A 21,302-nucleotide genomic window follows, 5' to 3' on the forward strand; every position below is an offset into this window, starting at 1 on the left:
TCTTCTGAAGCATCTCCCCTCATCAGGATGGCATCCTTGATGTCATCCTTGAGCTTTCCCTGCCTGTATCTCCCACCTGCTGCTCAGTCTGCTCATCACATGCTGCCCCCTCATTGCCACAAGAGGCCAGTTTATCTAAAAAGCACAATATCCTGTTGTCCCATTCCCTCAGTCTCACTTTTTCTCTCTAAATCTTGGATTTAAAATAAACCTGTGGCTGTGCCTAATCTCTCTGCAGTTCATGATGCTGATGGCCTTTGCTGGGAGTGAAGTGAGGTGCACCCAAAGCACTTTGTGGCCACAGCAAGCAGTTTTTTAGTTGCCTCTTTCCCTGTAGACCCTGTGCTGCTCCCCAGGGACCTTTGGGAAGGAGGAGGCTGAAGGTTTTCAGGGAGCTGACCAGGTGCAAAAGGTCAGCTTTACTTTAGCTAGATAAAATAAATATTATTCCCCTGCCTTTCTGCCTGTAACAAGGGATTGCTTCTCTGTTGCTGTTTTTTGCTGTATGAAGAACTCAAAGTGACTCCTCACTGTGTATTGGTACCTGGTGTGGACCCCTCAGCAGTAGCTCCATGAGTAAGTTGTTACCGAAATTGAAGAGCTCTCAAGTGCACCAAGGCCAACATGAGGAACTGTTTCTGTGCTCACTAACTTTATTTTTCTGAAGCCGCTCAACTCTCCAGCAATCCAGTCCATCCTTCTTCTGTGTCCCCCCAGTCTCAGACAATATGCCCTGGGCTTCAGCAAAGAGGGCCTGTGAAGTCTGGATGCTGCATAGGGACATCAGGAACTGTGGTGGGAATCACCTCGTGCCTATGCTGTTTCATTCCCATGCTCAGAAGTGAAGCTGCTTCGGGTTCTTTGATTGCACAATTGCACGCTTCACTCTCTCCATCAAACTCCATTAGCAGGGACTGCACGTGGGGCCAGCCAGCTCCTCGTGGTGCGCGCTGGCATCGAGGCTGACGGATCCATGCACGCGTTGCTGGGCGTGGGAAGTGCTGGCAGGAGCGGGAGCAGCCCCAGGACCAGCTCGTGGGGCCGGGCTGTCATTGCTGTCAGTGGCTTCTTGGAACCCAGAGCTCAGACTCGTCTCTCCAGCGAACTGAGCACAGGCTCTTGGCCTCAAGAGCATCTTCCTCTTGCTGATAAATGAATTTAGCCAAAAATTCCCAGCGATGCTCTGACATGGATGGGTTCGAGTCATTGAGGAAGGGCCAAGCCCTTGCTGATGTAGCAGCATCTTTACTCACAGGCACCCAAGTGTACTGTGACCCTGCATCTTCCTACCCTGCATCTTCTCATTTGTCAGGTTTGGTGGGCTCATCTGAGGCTTCTTGGAGCTGCAGCATCACACAGGGATCTTGGCTGCTCCTCTCTTACCATCTTACTCCAGGAGGAGCCTGTGTGAAACATGGGCTGAATCTCACTCCTCAGTACTTCTGCTTTCCTTAAGCCTTGCTTGATTCACTGCCTATCGCTGCCAGCAGGCACGTACCAGGGAGCAGCGCTGCCTTAGGTCCATGAACTCTTCGTGCAGGAATGCAGGGTTCCACCAAAGGTTTGTTTGTTGGAAGGAGCAGCAAATATAAATGCAGCTCTGCCTCCACAGCCCACCATCCCACAGCAGTGGGTGTGTATTTATAGGCACAAGGCTGCAGTTGCTCTGTGTTACCATCTCCCTTGACCCCCGTGCCCCCCGCCCCGTTCACCAGATGTGCACGACATCTGCCTTCTCCCAGTGGGACTGGGAATGTTCCTGCCATGTTACTAAAAGCCAGCAGGCTCCCTCACTGACAGAACAGCTGTGTTGGTGCATCCTGCACTTCCAGAAAGGAATGCAGGAGACAAAACCCAGTACCACTCCCTCCTCAGTGACTGCATTCACAGCAGGACCCACTGTCCTCGGGCTGGTGCTGGGAAGGGCTGGGAAGGGCTGTGGTGATACTTTGTATTAGAAGAGGAATAGCCAGGTACCAGGAGTTGAGTCTCCACTTGAAATGGGGTCTGTTCGTGCATTTTCTTAAATTTGTCAGTTTTGCTGTAAATAGCGCAAATGTAAACGAGTTTTAGAAGGAAACTCCAAGATGATTGTATCAGTTTTATGAAGAAATAGAAGCAGAAAAGGGGAAGAAAATTAAATTCAAAGCTGTATTTGAGTGTGACAACACTAGCTTGGCCTACTTAATGAATTAGTAAGTTGGAATCTCAACAGATGAGCACTTACAGTGTTTTACAAATATGCTGTCACTCAACAACACTGTGTACTAGAATGTCGGCTAAAAGGTGACCCTGTGTTGTAAAGCAAGTTAAATTACGTACAGACAAGTATGTCACCACAGTTGCCCCTTTTAGCTTTGCCATGTTTTATTTGTGCAGTTCACACACAATGACTCTATGTGTGACATCCTGTGACAACGCGTAAGAGAGCCAGGCCGTGCCTTGCCCAAGCCCTGTCTGGAGTTAGCGTGCATTTCCGAGGACGGCGGGAGTTCAAAAGGCTGGGCCAGGAATCACCTCAGGGCAATGGTGGGTGTTCACCAGTGCCCCAGTTTTCGTGCTGAAGTTGCACTCTCAGCATCTGCAGCAGCTGGAGATTATTCTCTTCCTTTCTAAAGGTTACCAGTGCAGCACTGAGCCCGAGTCTGTGCGTCAGAGCTGTCATTTCAAGCCATCTGCAACATGCTGCTGCTTATTTAAATGTTAACTTGTTTGCTCCTCAAAACATGCAAGAAAGGAGAGAAAGATCATGAAACAATTATGCAGAGCTTTGCAAGGCCTTCCTTGCTCACTTCCTTCCACAGACAAGTAGGACCATCTGAGGAAAATTTTGCAGGAGGGAAGAAGGCAATTAATTTCAGTTGCAGATCCTGAATTTACAGTACTTAATTGCTTTAGCTACTTTACTTCTTTTTTTTTAGTGGTGCACTGGAAGCTTATGTTCAATCAGTGAGAACAAGAGAGGGAAAGGAGTTTGCACCAGTCTATCCCATAATGGTTCAGCTGCTGCAGAAAGCCATGTCAACCCTTCAGTGAACACAGCTGGACAACGCTCTCATACCAGGGAGTGGATGGTAACAGGGCCGGGGGCTTTGGTGCCACATCTGTATTTACTGTTCATGTAAATTATCCCCAAGTATATCAGCTTTACAATGAAATGTTTTCCTACTTCATGTCTGAAACTTCTGTCTTCTTGCTTTATGTTCACATTACAGGAACTTACTTACACAGAAATACCGTAAGGAAATTGTACAACTTTTATGTGCTGTAAGTCTACATCTAATTGAAACATTCTTAAGCATTCCTTTTGAATTCAGAAAAGTATAAAATTAGAACTGAAGTATTACAGTGTAATTGCTGAATATCTCAAATAAGGAAGCAGCTCTTTTCCTACAAGTATGGTTTTAAACAGTTGAATACATTTTAGCCATATTCAGAAAACTACTTTTGAAACATTTGAATCATCAGTTTCCATCTAAAAATCACTAATTTTAACACAAGGAAAAATATTTATAACTAACCTAAATGATTCTCTCTTGCACTGCTGTTTGCTTAGAAATAATTTATATTGATTTCAACTCTTTTTGCTTAAACTGTAATAAAGAACATTGACTATCCAATCCTGAAAACAGTATTTGAAATTCTTCACTAGCTTCCTAATGACAAAGCTTAATCAAAGTATACTTTGGATGGGTTCATGTGAAGACTTCCATGCAGAACATGTTCATTGCTGCAGGGCTGACTTCGTGATTAGTCTTCTTCATTTTATAAAATACGCAACACCAAATTTTAATGAATTTATTTGAAATAATATACAAGAATATAGTGTGCAAAAATCTTAGGGGCAACATCATGTAGATGTGTCATAAACTGAAATTTACAGTTGTGATTCTTAAAAAAAAAAAACAACACACAGCTGTTTAGTACAGGAAAAGCCATGATTGTAAATGTTCACAGCAGAAGCAATTGTAATCCTAACGCAGCTGCTCTAATTTTAGACAGTTGGAGAAGAAAAAAAGTAAAGTGCAAGTGTTGCACGTATAGTTAAGTGCAAAGTTTGCCCCCACCATAAAGATGTCTTATGGCAAAATAAAATATTGTAGAATATGTGGCAAAGACAAAACACAGAGTTATAACTATGATGGTGATGATACCAACAGCACCACTTTTCTTGAGATAACGCTATTTATTCATTTCATCCTGTCCTGGGCCATTGTTTCCACCACGAAATGATAGCTCTCACTAGTGCCAGCTGATGCACAAATATCTCCCTTGTGGATACAAGTTTTCTAAGTGGCATCCCAAGCAGCAGCTCCCTTGCTGCATCACACCAGGCTTTCCATTCTCACATGTTCTGGTAACTTGCTGGCAGCAGGGCAGGCTGGGAAGCTGGAAGCTGATAGTAACACTTTGCCATTTCAGAAAATCCCAGGCCCCAGAATCGCAATTAATAATACAGTTGTGCAATACATATTAATCAGCAATAAGAATCAATGTATATAAACAGCTGTTACATATTTTAAAATTCCCCTTTTTGTACATTTTCTTTTAAAAATAAACATTTATACATATCTCCTTCTCCTCTTTCTGAAGTACTTTAGCACCACAGGATATCCATTTTCAAGCCTATTACCTGATACATAATGAAGTTTGGAAGAAAAGTAAGGCAATTTGGTTTAAAATGCTGATAGTTTTTAGCTTACTTAATGTTCTATTGTAAAAAGCAAATCTGCACTCAGATCATTTCCATGATGGTGCCAGTATTTTATGGTCACACATAGTCACAACAAATAGTAAGACCTTGATCTTGCATCTTCTTGCGAACAAGCAACAGCCATTTCGTAAATACAGAGTTAACAGGAAAATTCTGGCTTAATGCTGCTGTGAGCCCTGAGAAAAGAGAAGAGAAAGCCAGGTTAGCAATTAGCAGGCAAAGGGGCGGCAAACACTTGTTTTGAAAGCCACAAGTATTTCTAACAATTGGTCAGTTATTTGGAAGAAAACAAAAAGGCCAAACCAGACAGTTTTATTCCCTGATCATCGAAAGACCATCACGACTTCTCTGTCACAGCCTGGAGCCCACTGTCATTACTAAGGTTACTAGACTGCTAACAGTTCAGTTCACTGAACTAAAACAATTATAAAGGGTATTTCCTGCTGTAACACTGAGGTAACAGGTTCTACAGATCCTGTTCTCTTGGCCTGAAGACTGTAGGGACAAAGAAAATCCCACTACAAGGCAGGGTAAGAAAGCCTTACTGAGGCCAACCCATCACTACACAGCTACACACAAACATGCCTCTGAGTTGCTTGAAACTCACAGCTGAGCCTGTGATCTCACCATCCAAAGCCCAAAACTGCAGTAGTGTAAGAGCAGAGTAAATAAATAATATTATTTTAAATAAACCCACAAGGAAATCTAACAGAAACTGTCACTGTTGATTAAAATAGAATGCAGTGAACAGAAAAACAGCTTGTTTCTAGCAGCTGGGACTTGGTGGAACCTTCTGCAACAAGGGACTGGAAACTGCACAAAGTATGTGCTGCAGAAAGAAGCAACTCAGTGTTGGAGCATTTCTTATTCAGTCTTAAGGCAACACTTGCATATGCTCTTGAGAAAAAAGCCTCATTTACACATCAAAGGAAAGGGGGTAACTTGAGGACGAAATCTTACACCACATGGATGGACTGTTTCACCAGCCATGTAGATGAAGTCCACACCACACTTCAAGCTCCTACCCAGGCATAAAATGGAAGAACTTGGCAAGCACTCTGTGCACCTCAGTGGATGTTTCCTTCCAATCTACTCTTCTACTTGAACAAACAGAATCTCATTTTGATGTCTGCTTTACCTGATCTTTCAGCTTGAAAGCCCTTCTCTTTCTTAATACATCCACCACCTACTAATACATTGGTGCAGACTCTTAGATTGATGGCTTTCTACAAAGTGGAAAACAACTTATTTCCCTACAGAAGTAGTGTTATCTACTGTATTTATTTTACAAGTGAATAGAGTAATAAATATCCTCCCTCAGTATCTTCATATATGCTGATACAAATTATCAGTAAGAAAAACAGAAAAACGTGTAAAGAAAAAGCTTTTATGGAAGGAAAAAAGTTCAGGTACAACCTTATGAACTCACTTCAAAGCAAAAGACCATGTGCCCTTCCTCTGCATTTCACAAGCACACTAACTTTCAGTACAACAGAACTCACATAAAATTCACATAAAAACAGAACTCTCATAAAATATTCAGACAGACCCTCTCCTGATCCATCTCCTGCCAAACTGCCAAAAGCAGGTTACACAACACAGGGGAGTAAATGAAGGTTTTGGCTACTAAGAAAGCAGCTTATTCTGAACAAAACACACTGTAGCCACCCATCTGAACACAGGTAACTGCATAATGAAAAAGACTGCTTCACAAACATACAGAATTTGTTCGTTTTCTTTTCCAACAGTCAGGATTTAAACGCTTCTGCTCTTCTGCCAAGGCCTTGGCTTCTAGTGTGTACATCCTTCTTTCCTCATTTTTCATTTTCTTCCACCTGTCACCAAGTATCACACTTATGGCTCTGCAAGATAAATGTTTACAGTACAGTCAGGACAGTGCTACGAAATACCATTATTTTTTTTGTTGTTTTTTATCTGAGCACTTTAAAGAAGATTTGAGTTATATGTGGAAATAACATGCAAAGAAGAAATCAACTGTATCTTAAAATTTTTAATAATCATATTTGTGATTATCTTCTCCTAGTTCTTTGAATTGTTAAACAGCTGAGACTTCTGTGTTAGCTGAGCATGGGTCAATGCACATTTTAACATTTCAAAGAGTGTACATTTGAATATGCGGCAACTGGCATAAACCAGCAAAATAGAGATGTTAAAAAAACCACCACCAAATGGTAACTCACATTTGTTTTGCTCTACTTTCATACTAGCAGATCATATGACAGATTTGCTGAAAATATGTTCTCTAATAATTAGAGCAATGAACTGAATATGACCTCAGCCAAATATTTGATTAACTGCAAGTCCACATGTCTATTTAATCAATATCTGTAGCTTCCTCCACCTTTAATCCATCCTGGGTGGAACATACTGTTAAGTTCCCATTCCTGTGCAAAGGGAACCATTTTTTCTGACACATCTATAACCATTTCCAGAAGCTGAATTAATTCATTTCCTTATAAACTCTACGTCTTTTTACAACATTTCCCTGTACTATCCTGCCATATTGCTTAACTGCACTCCCAAATGTTGGATCAATATCCCATTAAAGCTTTAACTCTTTTAGCTGAATGAAAATCTCTAAACAACAGCTCTTATCAACGACTATTAAAGCTACCAAGTAGTTTGTACACTTTGGCTTCAGATTACAGCAGTGAGAGTTCTGTGACTGGCTCTAAGAAAAAAGTGGACACAACTAAGTCCTTTTCTTTCTCCTAAGTTCCTTGCTGGCAGAAAAGATACTCAAATTGAATGAAGACAAGTGGAGTGTCATCTACCATTTCCATAATATGGCACATAGAGCAATCCTGAAGGCTGTTCTGCACCACAGCAAAAAAATGGATTTGAATCCTGCAAGGCCATGTGGTGCTGTTCAGGTTTCCAGGAGCTGCAGAGCACTCTGGGACCACATCCCAAAGTGTGTGGGGACAGCCCTTGAGCCTGTGCTGTCACGTGCTCTGGTGACTCCTTAGAGTAAACTCCTCCAGGGGACACCACATCCCATCACCAACAAACCCACTGGCACAGCCTCTTTGGCAACGGAATTTCTGGTTTTCTATCCAGACTGAGAACCAGTATCTTTGGTCTGTCATCAGAAGCAAACACACCCAGTTTAACTAGCAGATTTTTCATCTTTTGACAGTATCCAGAGGCATATCAACAGAAACCTGTCTGCTCTGGGTCACCAGCTTTTGCTGATCACTCACACCCCTCAGAAAGGAACATGGTGACCCAGAGAGAGCAGGTCTGCAGTAAAAGCCATTGCCTTTCCAAATAAAAATGCACCATGAAATCTTTTTATTTCAAAACAAAAATATTATTTCCCTCATCTCTACTCAAAGAATTTCTGAACACACAACCAAGTCCAACTATGGTTACAGTGTTACAGTGAACAGTATCTAGAAAATAAAACAAGTGCAGCCCTAACACCTAAGTTTTTCTAACACAATCTTGCAGTCCACAGTAGTTTTAAGTATAATGTGACTCTTGACTTGTACTTTGAAAGTTTACAAGCTCACTGTCTTGGTGACACGCCTTGAGCTGCTTTGTCTCAGAACAGACCATTTAACTCAGAATACCTCAAGTTCTGTCCTTTCTTAAACTCCCGTAAGGAAATAACTTTAGCAAACCTAAGAACTCCACTGTACAGAAGTGGCTACTATGTTGTAAGACCTACACAGTAATCTGAAAATGACACAAACTTACATTTAAAAAACGTAAGAGTTGCCTCCCAACAGCTAAATTAATGAATGCCACAGCAACACTGGAGTGACAGTAGCTGAATGTCTGTATCAATTACCACCAGTGCTATTTCTGCTGTCCTGTGTTTTATGGATGCCACGAAACTGCACCCAAAATGCACTGCCTTCCAAGCACGACAGTGAGCAGTGCATTTTGAACCATACTTGTAACTTTGTCATCACTTCCCTTCAAGGTAAACCTGCTCGCTGGAATGTTCATTTTCATATCCATGCAGCTGCAGCTCCAGTTCACTGCATCCATTTGAAATCAGCATTTTCAATTAAATATATAACCATCATAAACTTTCCTGGCTGACATTCTGTTCCATTTCTCATTGATAGTTGCAATGAATGTGACGGCAGCAGATCTGCTTCACTGAACTTACTACAAACATTACAGAACATCATTGTCAGGGCACACAAGACTAGGTGAGATTTGTCTGGCAGGATTTTATATCCCAGCACCAGTTACAGCCTCCTTATTAGAACATTTTAAAATAGTAAAAACCCTTTCAAAGCCCTGTCAACTTTAATTTTTACCAGATTTAGTTCTAGAATTTTTATGTCACAATGCAATTTTTACAGTAGCAGTTTTTATAAAATTACATACATTAAAAAAAACCTAAGATCAGTTCATGTTCATGCGTTTTAGGTTCTATTTACATAGGCACAAATACTGGTGCACATAGCACCAAATATTACTTAAACAGAGGTAATGGAAATCTTTATAAATATTGAGAAGCAAACATGCTAGAGATTAAGAACAAAAAAACAAACTAACAAGACCTCTTCCCCAAACACAGTCATATGACTCTTCCTGCAAGTTTCAGCAGATTGCTGAATGCCTTTAGGGCAAGCAAAATTTGGCAATGTGCTGTCTGGGTTATGATCTTTGAGATATCCTAACTATCAGTACTCCATTCTTCAACAGGATATACAGACTGGAAATAAATGCTTGTAACTTCATGACCAATTTGCAATAATATGTCAAGACTTAATTAGAAAAACCAGAAACTCCATTTTTTCCATTATAGCACACAAACAGAGCACCTCATCACCATAAGCAAAGGCTGTTCTGTATTTGTGCCTCTGCCGGTGTACACATACACATGGATCAGCTGCTTTACCCAAATGTTTTCTCAGAAGGTAAGTTTGCCAAAACTGTCTTGTATCAAGTTCACTGAGTACTGTAAATATTCACAGTCCACTCATAAATTACTGTTTATGTTAACATCTTTCAAAACTTGTTCTTAAAACAAACATTTTATTTCAAATGCTAGATTTAGGCTACTTAAATCTAAAGGTGGGACACAGATATTCGTCTAACTCACCAGTAATAGCAAAACTACAGTTTGTATCATTACCTGTTGTCTTTCCCTGGATACATCTGAGTGTATTCAACTCTGTATTTTTTGGCAAAAAGCATGAAGGCATTCATTGGTCTTTTGCACTTGTTTGGAGAAGTGGCACTCACAGTACTTGCAGTCCCTGAGCTGTGGCTTTTGCCAGCTTTGCTGTACAAAGGATTGGAGGAAAGATGTGACGATGCAGCAGAGGCACAGTTTTTACTACTGCATTCTGATCTCTCAGCATCTTGATTGTTTGATCCCCCACAGGACAGCGAAGCGCGACGCTGGCGAGCCATGCTGCTGAGCACATACACTGCAGAGGAGTCCATCGGGGTAAAATCATAACTACAAGGAAAAGACAAATCATGAAGCCATTGAGTAGTTGTCATGTAAAATCTCTAAATATATGTCCACTCTTCAATTGTACTACATTTCTAGTATTTTTCTCTCTTTTGTGTGACATAATGATTTGTGCTTGATGTGGATGTCAGTGTGAAAAGCAAAAAACTACAACAAGACTTTAGCAGGCAAGTTAGTATTTTCTTCAGTGTGATGGAGGCTGCAACTTTACATGATCTGCTGTGTACTTTCCTCAGCTATATATCAGTTAACCATAAAATGTCTTCAAACTTCATCCTCTTTTTAAACACACTTCTTTCTTTTTGCTTGTGTCCTTACCCTAAATCAAACCTGATCAGTGAATGACAAGTACAGAAAGGGAAGAATAAGCAGTTGAGTTCACTTGCAAATATATTAAGGGCAAATATGAAACCACTATATTAAAATAAATTATATTATATTCACTATTGTACAAATAACTTCTCTAGGTAGTTGAATAAATGCTATTTTACACAGAAACCTTTCAGTGAGGTTAAAACCCTGCTCAGAGCCCCATGATGTCGCACTATTTGATTTAGTGCTGACAAACGCCTGCCCTCTACTGACAAAACCGCGACATTTCTCCTCAAGGAGTTTAACTCCACAGACTATATGTTACCATCTCCAGATGGGAACAACAGGCTATGCTGTTTTTAGCATGCTATATGGGGAAAGCAATCTTGGAAAGGGGCTACTCAATCATAAATCCAAACCATTAAGTCACCACCACAAGATAAACATAAAATGTATATATGCTAAGGCTCCTCTTACCCACTGCTCAATGTGGCTATAGTTGCATGATTTATGGCCAAAATAAGGGGTTTGAAGAGCTTTTTTGCAGACACCAAGTAGAACTACTAGCAAGGAAATGCTGCATGTTGCAGTCCAGCCCCCATCTGCAAAGGTAGCTCCTTTTGTGGGACAGAACCACGCAGAAGAGCGGAGCCTAAAAGTGGCCTCCAACATCCCTCAGCAAAGTACAAGGCAGCGAAGAAGGGATAATGCCAACCATCTTGCAGGCTCTCCCGAGATAAGGAGAAAGGACCTCTCTGTTCTACAACAGGCCAGCACCCTTCCTATTACTTATCTCCTTCCCATAACACAGCAACAGGATTTTGTTTTTAATTCTTCTGTCCTGTTATCACAGCTGCAGCTGCTGCATGCTCCTTTCTCAATCACTCCCTTCGGCCCAGAGAAAGACAAGGAATTAGAAGTACAAGGCAGTATTCAGCTGGGCTGCAAATTAGTAAGGAGCCAGAAATCCAGATTTTTCAGTGAGATGTAGATACAATGATTCTAAAAGCTCTCTACATAGGCAGTTCACAATAGGAGTTAATAATAAGAAAAAAAGCCCAGACAGCAAATGAGTGAAGCCAAGCAATCTGAACTCACTCTATGCCAGACTGAAATCATACAAGAGCTCTCAGGGCTTGAACTGCAAACAGCATCTTAAATTCCTTTTTTTCTATCGTAAAAAACCAAAGCTCAACTGATTAAAAACAGATGCTATAAAGGCACTAACATCATAGGAAAATATGGATTTTACGGAACCTTAAAATCCCAAAATAGTGTGGAAAATCTTTATAATTTCCTTAGACTCTTAGAGCAATTTATGGTAAACAGGACCTCTGAAGGTTATCTGGTTGAAGTTCCAGCTCAGGCAAACCCCAACGTTAATCAAGCTCTGAAGTTAGGTAAATTTGATCTAATATAAAAGAATCCCAAAAACCAGATTATTCAAAAATAGTAATAACTAATTATGAACATACTGTATTCTAAAGCCATTGCACATGCATTTACCTCTAAGAAACTACTCAGATAATTCAGACATAGTGTTGCATATGAAGCATAAGGTAACAGCTAGCAGACATACTATTGTCAAAAATTAGTACTAGGTTTTTCAAACATAATCCATTTTACCTGGAGAATTTATAAAGACAATATATATATTTTTACTGTTTTATCTAATGTCTTAAACTGCCCTAAAAAGGGGCTAAAAAGTTATTTCACTCCAAGGCACTACTTTGCAATTTAGCAGAGCACATAATTACACAGCTTTCCTAGTATTATTTTTCCATATCATTTGTCTTGTATTACCAAAACTATTCTCTATAATGCTTAAAATTCTTCTAGACTTAAGGTGCCTACTCATTAAATACAAGAACCACTGAGGCCACTTTATCCAAAAATTACCTTTTAAATGTATCAAAAACACCTGAATCATCAAAGTTAATGGCATCAGGGTGTCCAGGAGGTAGACACAGATCTCCAAGATGCATTTCACAGCATGGAATGCCATGCTGTACCACAGTCAAGCTTGGATAAAAAGATGACCAACCTGAAGTGGTAAAGAGTTAAATTAGACAAACGGCCAGACAATCTCTCCAGTTCTTCATTGGAGCAATCCTGTATCTCGAAATTACATAATTTTATAAAATGTTCTGATGTAGTTTCTTTCACCCAAAAGGAAAACCAGAAACACTTACTTAGGGAATTTTTACTGCAAACTGTTTATTTTTATCTCAAATAAAATCTCATTCTAGCAAAAAAGGAATCAAAACCTAGAAACTTTTACCATCAAAAGTCCATGTTTAGCAAGTGAGAAAAGCCTCCCTTATTTGCAGTTTTCCTTTCTTCTCCCCACCCCCGTTCTTTCTGCTTTCCTGAGCTCCATTGATATACTCAATCAAATCTTTCCTTAAGAGATAGGCAGTCTTCCTGGAGCTTTATGGCTTTACAGTTTTGTTTGTTCATATTCTGGATTTCTTTACAAAGACAGTAATTTCTACACCACGACTATCACTTCCTTGAACAGTATGGGATGCCAACAAAATCTGCAATCACCTTCTGAGAGTATTTTAATATACAACCAAGTGTACTTGAGGTATTTCATACCTTTATTTTTAACATAAAATGGATGATCGAGTCTGCATTCTACAGTAAGCAAGCCATCCTCCACTGTGCCAGGATCAAAAGTCAGCTTCAGCACTGACTCACCACAGGAAATGCTTTCTTCATGAGAAATCAACTTCAAACCATTGGAACCATAGTCCTGTTAACACACATACAGTTCAAAAAATTTCCCCCAAGAAAAGCATGTATCTGTGTATACTACAGGTGTATACTCATCATCATACATTATATTAAAAAATAACAACATTCTAATGGGCATTTCTATCTTGCTAGAAATTAATAAAGATGATACAACATTCAAAACATACATCAATTAATTCAGTTCAAGTGCTTTACGATGAGATACTCAAACAGCACAATGATCTGCTCTAAACAACATTAATGCCAATCTGTTTTCCTGAGGCAGTAATTACAGGCACAGGGGTAACGTAAGAAACTAAGTATTTGTTACAGGTATTGCAGTGAATTTATTAGAACTAACGGCTACCTTGTAAGGACTGACTGGGAGATTTTCCTCTTTTCCACAGCTTTCAGATCTTGCAAACTCTTCAACATCCTGCCATTCTTTATTGCGTCCCTTATGAAAGCACAAACGAGAGCCTAAGAGATTTTTTCAAGGGAAAAAGAACATTAGTGTTAGGTAAAAAAAGCCTGTGCTACAAGAAAAAAAAAAAAGGACAAGATAAAACAAATACTTATTTCATGATACATGTTATTTTACCTTTTAGAAAACAATGCCAGACAGTTGAGGGCCAGGAATGGCACCATCCTAAATCATCATCATCTGAAAGTGATGACATGCAGAAAATGCCAGATTCTGATTCACTATTCGCCTGTTAAAAAAAAAGCAAAATGGTGTTGGTATTTTACTGCACAGTATTTTAGGGCTGGTCTTAAATGTCTTAAGACAGTCTCTAATTTGCACTTGTGACATCATTTTGCCTTAAATACTAATAGGAATGTAACACGAAGACAAAGATTAAAGGAATGTAGTAAATGTGAATGGAGCATTTTCATCTCCTTTTCTGAGATGCAGCTTGACATTTTTGAGTTTCATTCTCTGAGACTCATTTCACCCCTATGGATTATCTTATGCTCATGTGTAAGCATTTTACACCTCATCATTCCTTGGTCATCTACAGAATCACTCAAAGCACATTACTCTATAGTCCAATTACTGGAAAGCTGTAGACTCAAGGCAGTTGTAGATAAATCACTGGAGAAAATTCAGTGTTGTTAACAGACAGATTTCAGATACAAATTAATATAAGGGAAAAGGAGACATAGGACTGACAGGTTTTGTGGATCTAAAAGAAGAGGGATGCATATTTCCTTCTGAGGCATCAAACAAGTTAACATAGTTTTTTAAAGCTTGTCATAGAAGGAATTACAGCAGAAGGAGAGCTTTCTTATAAAGTGATCTCGTCACAAAAAATATGAAGTAGCACTACAAGCCTACCCTGTGTGGTAAAATGAAAACTAACAGAAAATCTAGCTTAAATAGCAATAGTAGTAACACTATGTTTTTCTTTTTTAAACCAGTTTCCCTTTTCAAAAAACTTAACCCATTACTCTTACATGTTTATCTTAAAATGTTTCAGAACAACTCACCCTTTCATGTCTGACTGGTGTTTCATCCACATCATTCTTGGAGAAGTTAGGATCGTTGTTTGAAGATCCTGGTGGAGGACGTGCATAGGAATGTAAACTTTTGCTTGTTGCTATTATGCGAACAGGAGATGATCTGCAACAGAAACATGTATTTTAAAATATCTCAGATTAAGACAACATGAGACTTTGCTGCCATTACTCTAAAATGCTTTTATTGCAAGTATTTCCATTTGCATGAGCTGAACACCAAATAAACCTCCCACACACCAATATTTCAAAGGGATGATTAAAGGGTGCAAGCCCAGGCAAAGAGAACATTTAGCATAACTCCTGCATAGGTTCTGTATAGCACCCAAATGACAACAGCAGTTCCACAGTGGCATCTCCTTACCACAGTGCTGAAGTTTTTACACAGATCTTGAAGTAAATACCAGCTCTTAAAGATAATGTAAAGACATCTGCTCTGTCCAAATGATTAAATCTCAACTCCATGACTATTAACAGTATTGCATTGAGTTTTCTGATTATAAACCTAAGAAAAGCTGTACAATAAAATGTGAAGCCCAGAAATTTCCAAGATCCCACACTTGTTGCTCACAACCTTACAGAATTTACAGCTCACAAACCTGAGACAGTTATTACTAAGATACACATTGCACTAGATTTCCAACTAGTTGTTTAAAAGAAAAATCTGAAGTCTGTGCACTAGAAAGCATTAAGAATTTAATGTAACAAACTCCTCTTAGTTTTTATCCGCTGCTTCACATGAGGTAAATGTGCATAACTTCTGAGCCTGCTGTGGATAGGCAATGTCTTTATACCATCCTATGTCATTCATGGCTAGAAACTAAGCAGCTTTTGCACCAGGCTATGGGACGAGTTCTGTGCATGCATTCACAGAAAAAATAAAAAGACCAAAAAATAAGGCTCCAGTTCAAAGTCAGAGGGTTTAAAGAGTGAAGGAAATGTTTCTGGAGACAGCATTATAATCTCTATAGTTCAAAACTGAAATGAGTGTCAGTACCTGTTATAAAAGGCGCACTGCATCAAAGGACTCTGAGGACTTGTGGCTATATTTGCTAATTCTGTCAACCAGTTCACCCCATTCTCACAAGAATAAGCATTTTCTGGATTGCTGTTTGAGGTATGTTGGCTCCATGAAGGCCTTGAACATTCCTGATGTGAAACATCAGCACCAAGCTGAAAAAGTGCAGGTGGGGTAGAATCTGTCTGCACAGCCTGTAATTCAGGAAGATCATCTACAAAGAAATGCACAAATTACCATCATTATTCTCAATTCTAGCTGACCCCAAATCTTGCAAATGAAAATAAAAAAGGAACCACAATAAAATAATTTTATTTTCTCATATCACAACTACCAACATTTCACAAACCCTATTAATAAAAATGGCCACAGAAATAGTAACATCTCTAGTCGATTATACATTCACACAAGAAATTTAAGAAAAAATTAGGTAACTAGGTAAAAATGTAGTTCTGATTTTAAAGTTTTTACTCGATTGACCAGTTTACACAGAACTATACTGCAGAATTATTCAAAAACAATATGCTTCACTAAAATACTAAAACATTCCACAAAAGACAACTAAACTAATCTGTCCTTGAAGGTGTGACACTAAAAAAATTCAACATCAGACCATGTTCAAGGTAAAAGGTTTCCACCAGGGAACTGGAGTTAAATAACTCAGATTAAAAAAACCATGAAAGCTGTGTATACAGCCTGGTAGGGTGAATTCCTATCAGTAATATATATCTTTCATATTCCATGCAGAATCGCAGAAAAGAGCCCAGCTTGTTAGAAGTCTGTGCTATATGCTGTCATGTAACTAAGTATCAATACTCTTAATCACTCCATACCTTCAATTAAATGTGTTAATATCTCACTGATTATATCAACACTTTCTAAAGTATATGCTGTTTTTCTCCAATATGTAAGGACCAACGTTCCCCTATCCCAGAATCTTTATTTGCAGCAGATCTAAAGCAACATAATTTCCCTTTAGAGGAGCTCTTGAGCTTTCTGTTTGTTTTTCTTGTGCCAAAGAAACCCCACTCCTCTGGGGATTAGAAGCAGAAATTTGTGGCTCTGAGTTCAAGAACACATTTGAGTCAACAGGCCAGTGTGTCAGAACTGGAAATGGGTTAAAGGGAAAAGTGACTGCAAAGTGAGCCCTTCAGATGTCACAATTCCCTGCCCTTCTCAAGTTGAAAATCAGGAATCTCATTCAGTCAACTTCCAGTAATTTCAGTATAGGACATCTATAAGAAACTTCAGAATCCAGTTTCTTCTGAAAAAATCATGTTATTTACCAAGTTCCATGTGCTCATCACAGGATGCATATCCAGGAGAAGAGGGCAGGTTTTCATTGCACTTCAACAACTCCAGCGATTCATTCATCCCTGAAGTTCTCTTGTCCACTACCAGAAGGAGTTTCTGAACTGCATTAGGCATTTGATTTGTCTTCACTTCCCACACCATGTTAGGATGCTCCAAAGTATCTGACTTTAGAAAGAGAGAGGTTAGAAATTTGTATACGTGTGAACCGTTTTAAGTTGCATCTGATATACTTCATTACCAGGGCCCTAAATCCTCATTAGTCTGTTGACTATCACAGCATATTTTAGGGCTGTCTAGACATGATCTTGTACAATCCTTACAGAAAACAGAGCTAACTCGGAAGTCAAGAGGCTGCCTGGGGCCCTGGCCACTTGAGTTTCTAGTATCTTGAAGGATGGACACTCCCTGGCACTTCCCAGGAACCTGTTCCAGTAACCACTCTTGCTGTAAAGAAGCTGATCCTCACGCAGGTTGGATTGAACTTCCCACAGCCTGTGCCCACTGCCTCCAAGAGTCTGGAGTTATCTCCTCAACCACCACTCAAGCCAAGATAACATTCACTTGGTACCCTAAGCCACTCAGCTCATTATAAAAGGCAATGAGAAGGGTCAGACAAGATTTGGTTTTGGCTAATCTGTCCTAGCTATTCCCAGACAATTTCTTGCCTTACAAAGAGGGTAGACATGGCTGTCAGGAGAATTTGCCCCATAATATTCCTGAAGGCTAAGGTAAGGCTGACCAGCCTGTAGTTTCCCCACATCCTCCTCCTTGAAGCTGGGCGTGACATTTTCTTTCGTCCAGTTACTGGGAGCCATCCTGCCACCAAATTCACTTCTTTTTGGAGACCATTCTCAAAAAACATCCCTGCCCATGGCAGGGGGCTTGGAACTAGATGACGTTTAGGGTCCCTTCAAACCCAAAACATTCTGTGACCCATGACTGACACCTGGAGGGATCTCATCTGGTCCCACCGCCTCATGCACGGCTGCCTCACAGAACTGGCCTGCCCCTCACTTGCTCCGCTTCTACCACAGACAAAGAAGTGTCTTGCTCTGTCAGAGACAAGTTGCTACACCCAGGGACTTGAGGAGCCCAGGAACAGGCCTGGAAAAGAAGATCAAAGCAAAAATGCTGTCCTCAACCTTGTGAGATCAGGTCTCCTTTGCTATTCAGCATCAGGCCCACATTTTCTCCAGTTGCCCTTTCAGCACCATTGTCTCTGCAGAAGCCTTTTCCACTGCCCTTCCCTTGTCTGGCTTCCAGAAGAGTCTCAAACACACTGGACTCCTAACATCCTTAGCTGTGTTGCAAATGGAAAGATAAAGAAGCCTCTACTTCTACTAGAAGATTTCACCGCAGTTTCATTTCCCCAAATCCCAATACTGTAAAGTTTATACCAAACCCACTGTTTTAAATCATCTTCAGCAGAGAACTGTGTGCTTATTCTACACAACCACTGCCTCTAAAAGCTGGCAAACAATGTTATCCAATCTTTACTAATTTGGTTATCTACTGGGGTTTTTTTCAGATGAGGATGAATTAAAGCTACCATAACATGATTACTGTGTACTTTAATGAAGTGTCCTTGAAAAAGTAATCATGAGTCTGTCACGAAGTAATAGAAAACACAGCTTAATAAGAAAGAAAACTTGAGAAGTCTACCATATGCATGTCAACTACGTAAGCTACATTAGAGAAATACCAACCATAGCTTTAAAAAGTGTAATATTTTCATATCATAGAACGACTGGGTTGGAAGGGACCTCTGGAGGTCATCTAGTCCAACCCCCTCCACTGCTAAAGTAGGTTCACCTACAGCAGGTTGCACAGGATCATGTCCGGGAGGGTTTTGACTGAAAAATTTCTAACCGTCTGATCCCCTAATCTTTCAAATATATGCAAAACTTATATAAACTTGCATGCTGAACATAAAAAGATGTTTGATTCTACTCAAATGGCACTACTACAAAGCTACATCAGCTTTTTCTGATTTTAAGGTGGAGAAGAAAGGTCAGAGAAATAAGAATATATAACTCAAACTATCAGTGACACTACTTTCACCTCCAAGAAATATCTTTAACACAATTTATACCCCTGTCACCCATGAGGGACAGTAAAATTACAGAACACCACAAGAGCAGATAGCTCAGTTATTTCTGAACAGAAAAAACAGACCTCAGTAGTACGTATCAGGACCTTGAAGATTATCTCCAACTAATCAACTCCAAAAAGCCACTCCTTGTTTTTCTGGCTTATCTACGTCTTCCCTTTCCCCTCTTCTGCCCTGTTTTTTTTCCCCTCTATTTTTTCCTCTCTTCCTTTCCCATTTTCCTGCCAAAATGAAGAAGCAAACTTATTTCTGGAATGTTACCTTCTCCTTCCTTCCTGACAGGTGCCAAGACTTGAAAGTACGTGTCCTGGTATCCCAACACTCTTAAAGGGTCAGAGGTAAGGTACAGATAAAAAATGCTAGTCTAACAAGAAATATACTTGTTTGAGAAATAAATTATTTCTCCAAGTCACAAGAATTTCTCTAAACCAAAGCCATCCATGTACAAAAGCCAAAAAATCCTCTAACAAATTAATTACAAAGAAATTGAAAGAAAATTACAAAGAAAAACAAGGAGAGTGCCCAACTTTACTTCTCAATTCTTTTTTATTCTACTCGATTAAAGACTGCTTTGGATATGTCAATGGTTTGAACAGGAAGGGGATTGGTTATTAATGAGTTTGTAAATTTTTTTTTAAATTCAACTTTATGTTGAAAATTTGTTGCATCAGGTGTTGTCTAGAACCACGCTTCACAGGACTTTAATTACTGTGGCTGTCTTTGGAGGCTAAATGAAATTATTATTTTGTACTTTAAGTTAATTTGTCATGCTAAAACAAATGGCACCATTAACAAAGACCTTATTAATTGAACCGTGTCTATTTCTGAGGGTGAAAAATAAAGTTGGGAGAAAAGTAAATAAAGACTGTGGCTGAGAAGGGGTTCAGCAGGAACTAGGCAGCATCCACCCAAACCGCACTGCGCAAGAATGCCTGGGTGGAAATGCTTCCCGTGGTGTTTTTCCTTCTGCTATTTGCCTTTCTTCCCTCAACCTACTGACGAAGTTTCAGGCCAGGTCTACGCCTGAGCAAGAAGCTGGACGGAGTTTAATTTGGAGAACAGCTTCTCCAAGCAAAACACAACATACTGGCAAGACTGGATCTACACCAGGGACTTTTCCTGGCGCAGCTGCTTTGATCAGGAATCCTCGCAGCACATCCCCGGCCGTGCCAGAGCGCGCAGCCGAGGCAGAGCGTGATTCACCATGTTTTCGAAGCCCGGGCGGCCTGTTCGCTGACGCAGGGCGGGCCGCGCTCCCCCCGCAGCCCCAGCGCCGCTGCGGGCCCCCGAGGCCGGTGTTCCCAGAGCGGCCCGGGGGCGGCGGAGCGGCGGGACCCCCGGCAGGACCCCCGGCAGGACGCCCACAGGGACCCCCCGCACAAACCCCTCAGGGCCTCCCCCCGTCACGTGACCTTGTTTACACCCGCGGCCGCACGGCGCAGGCGCGCTCGGCCCCATTCATTCGAACTGCGTAACACCGGCCCGGGGGGGCCCCCGCGCCCCGGCCGCCGCTCCCCCCGCCGCTCCCCCGCACCCACGGACACCCCCAACGCTCCCCATCCCGCACGGCCGCTGCTCCCGCAGCGGGCACACCGCCCTCACTCTGACAGGCTGGGGCGGACAGCCGCTCCCCAGGGAAAACAAGGGAGGGGACACCCCCCCTATTCTGCTTGTTTTCGTGATTTGGAGGGGCACAAGGGTGGCCGGCACACCCCGGGAGTTTCAACCCAGCGGCGCGGGAGGGTGGCGGCTCCGCCGGGTCGGTCGGGGAAGGTGTACAGTAAACAATGTCCGGGGTTCCCTTCGCCGTCAAAAGCCTGGACCCAGCGGCCTCCTCAGCTCGGCCTACGGCCGCTACGACTCCCCTCTGACCTCCCCGACCTCTCCCATCCCCCGCCGGAGCCTCGCAGCCCCAAAAAGCGGCAGCTCTAAACTTTGTAGCACTTACCGAACCCGTCGCCATTACCGAGCTCCCCTCGGCTGCCCCCCCGCGCCGTCCTCTCAGCGGGTCCCGCCCCCGCCGGCCACTACTCGGGCGCTGAGTGGCCAGAGACGACGTTGCTCAATTCGCAGGCGATTCCTATTGGCTACCCGGCCTGCTTGTCAGGAC

The 21,302-nt window shown here is 41.2% G+C and overlaps 2 protein-coding genes across 5 annotated transcripts in view; one reads left to right on the top strand and one right to left on the bottom strand.

Moving 5' to 3' along the window:
* COG5 (component of oligomeric golgi complex 5) overlaps nucleotides 1–4,571 on the top strand; it is a 185,334-nt gene extending 180,763 nt beyond the window's left edge. Inside the window, exon 23 of one of the 2 annotated variants that reach the window (XM_032106060.1) lies at nucleotides 2,922–3,009. Coding sequence is in view for 1 of the 2 variants with exons in the window: in XM_032106059.1 (XP_031961950.1) it covers nucleotides 2,922–3,036 (115 nt within the window). In the remaining variant the exon portion in view is untranslated. Of the gene's footprint in view, nucleotides 1–2,921 lie in introns of both variants that reach the window. The other variant, XM_032106059.1, reaches the window with a different exon arrangement.
* On the bottom strand, nucleotides 3,785–21,239 carry HBP1 (HMG-box transcription factor 1). Of its 3 annotated transcripts, none has more exons than XM_032106061.1 (11): nucleotides 21,141–21,239; nucleotides 17,055–17,247; nucleotides 15,748–15,982; nucleotides 14,724–14,856; nucleotides 13,834–13,945; nucleotides 13,600–13,712; nucleotides 13,095–13,251; nucleotides 12,393–12,537; nucleotides 9,837–10,166; nucleotides 6,435–6,576; nucleotides 3,785–4,890 (listed from the first exon to the last, which is right to left on the bottom strand). In XM_032106061.1, exons 1-11 carry the CDS (start codon nucleotides 21,153–21,155, stop codon nucleotides 4,873–4,875), a joined length of 1,593 nt encoding a protein of 530 aa, XP_031961952.1. In that variant the 5' UTR covers nucleotides 21,156–21,239; the 3' UTR covers nucleotides 3,785–4,872. The 3 variants fall into 3 exon arrangements, with proteins under 3 accessions (XP_031961952.1, XP_031961953.1, XP_031961954.1); XM_032106062.1 differs by having other exon boundaries at nucleotides 17,055–17,243; nucleotides 21,141–21,208; XM_032106063.1 differs by lacking the exon at nucleotides 21,141–21,239 and adding an exon at nucleotides 19,454–19,469.
* Between the last annotated feature and the right edge of the window lie 63 nt (nucleotides 21,240–21,302).

Source organism: Corvus moneduloides, chromosome 4 (assembly GCF_009650955.1).
Source record: "Corvus moneduloides isolate bCorMon1 chromosome 4, bCorMon1.pri, whole genome shotgun sequence".
NCBI classification, from domain to species: domain Eukaryota; kingdom Metazoa; phylum Chordata; class Aves; order Passeriformes; family Corvidae; genus Corvus; species Corvus moneduloides.

Bases quoted from the DNA above. Each gene is read 5' to 3' on its own strand.
- HBP1 (XM_032106061.1), bottom strand. The intron at 14,857-15,747 runs GTACTGACACTC...TTTCTGTTGCAG, and splicing joins CAGTGCGCCTTTTATAACAG to ATCATCTCCTGTTCGCATAA. The intron at 10,167-12,392 runs GTAATTTTTGGA...TTTTCCTTGTAG, and splicing joins GTTTTTGATACATTTAAAAG to TTATGATTTTACCCCGATGG.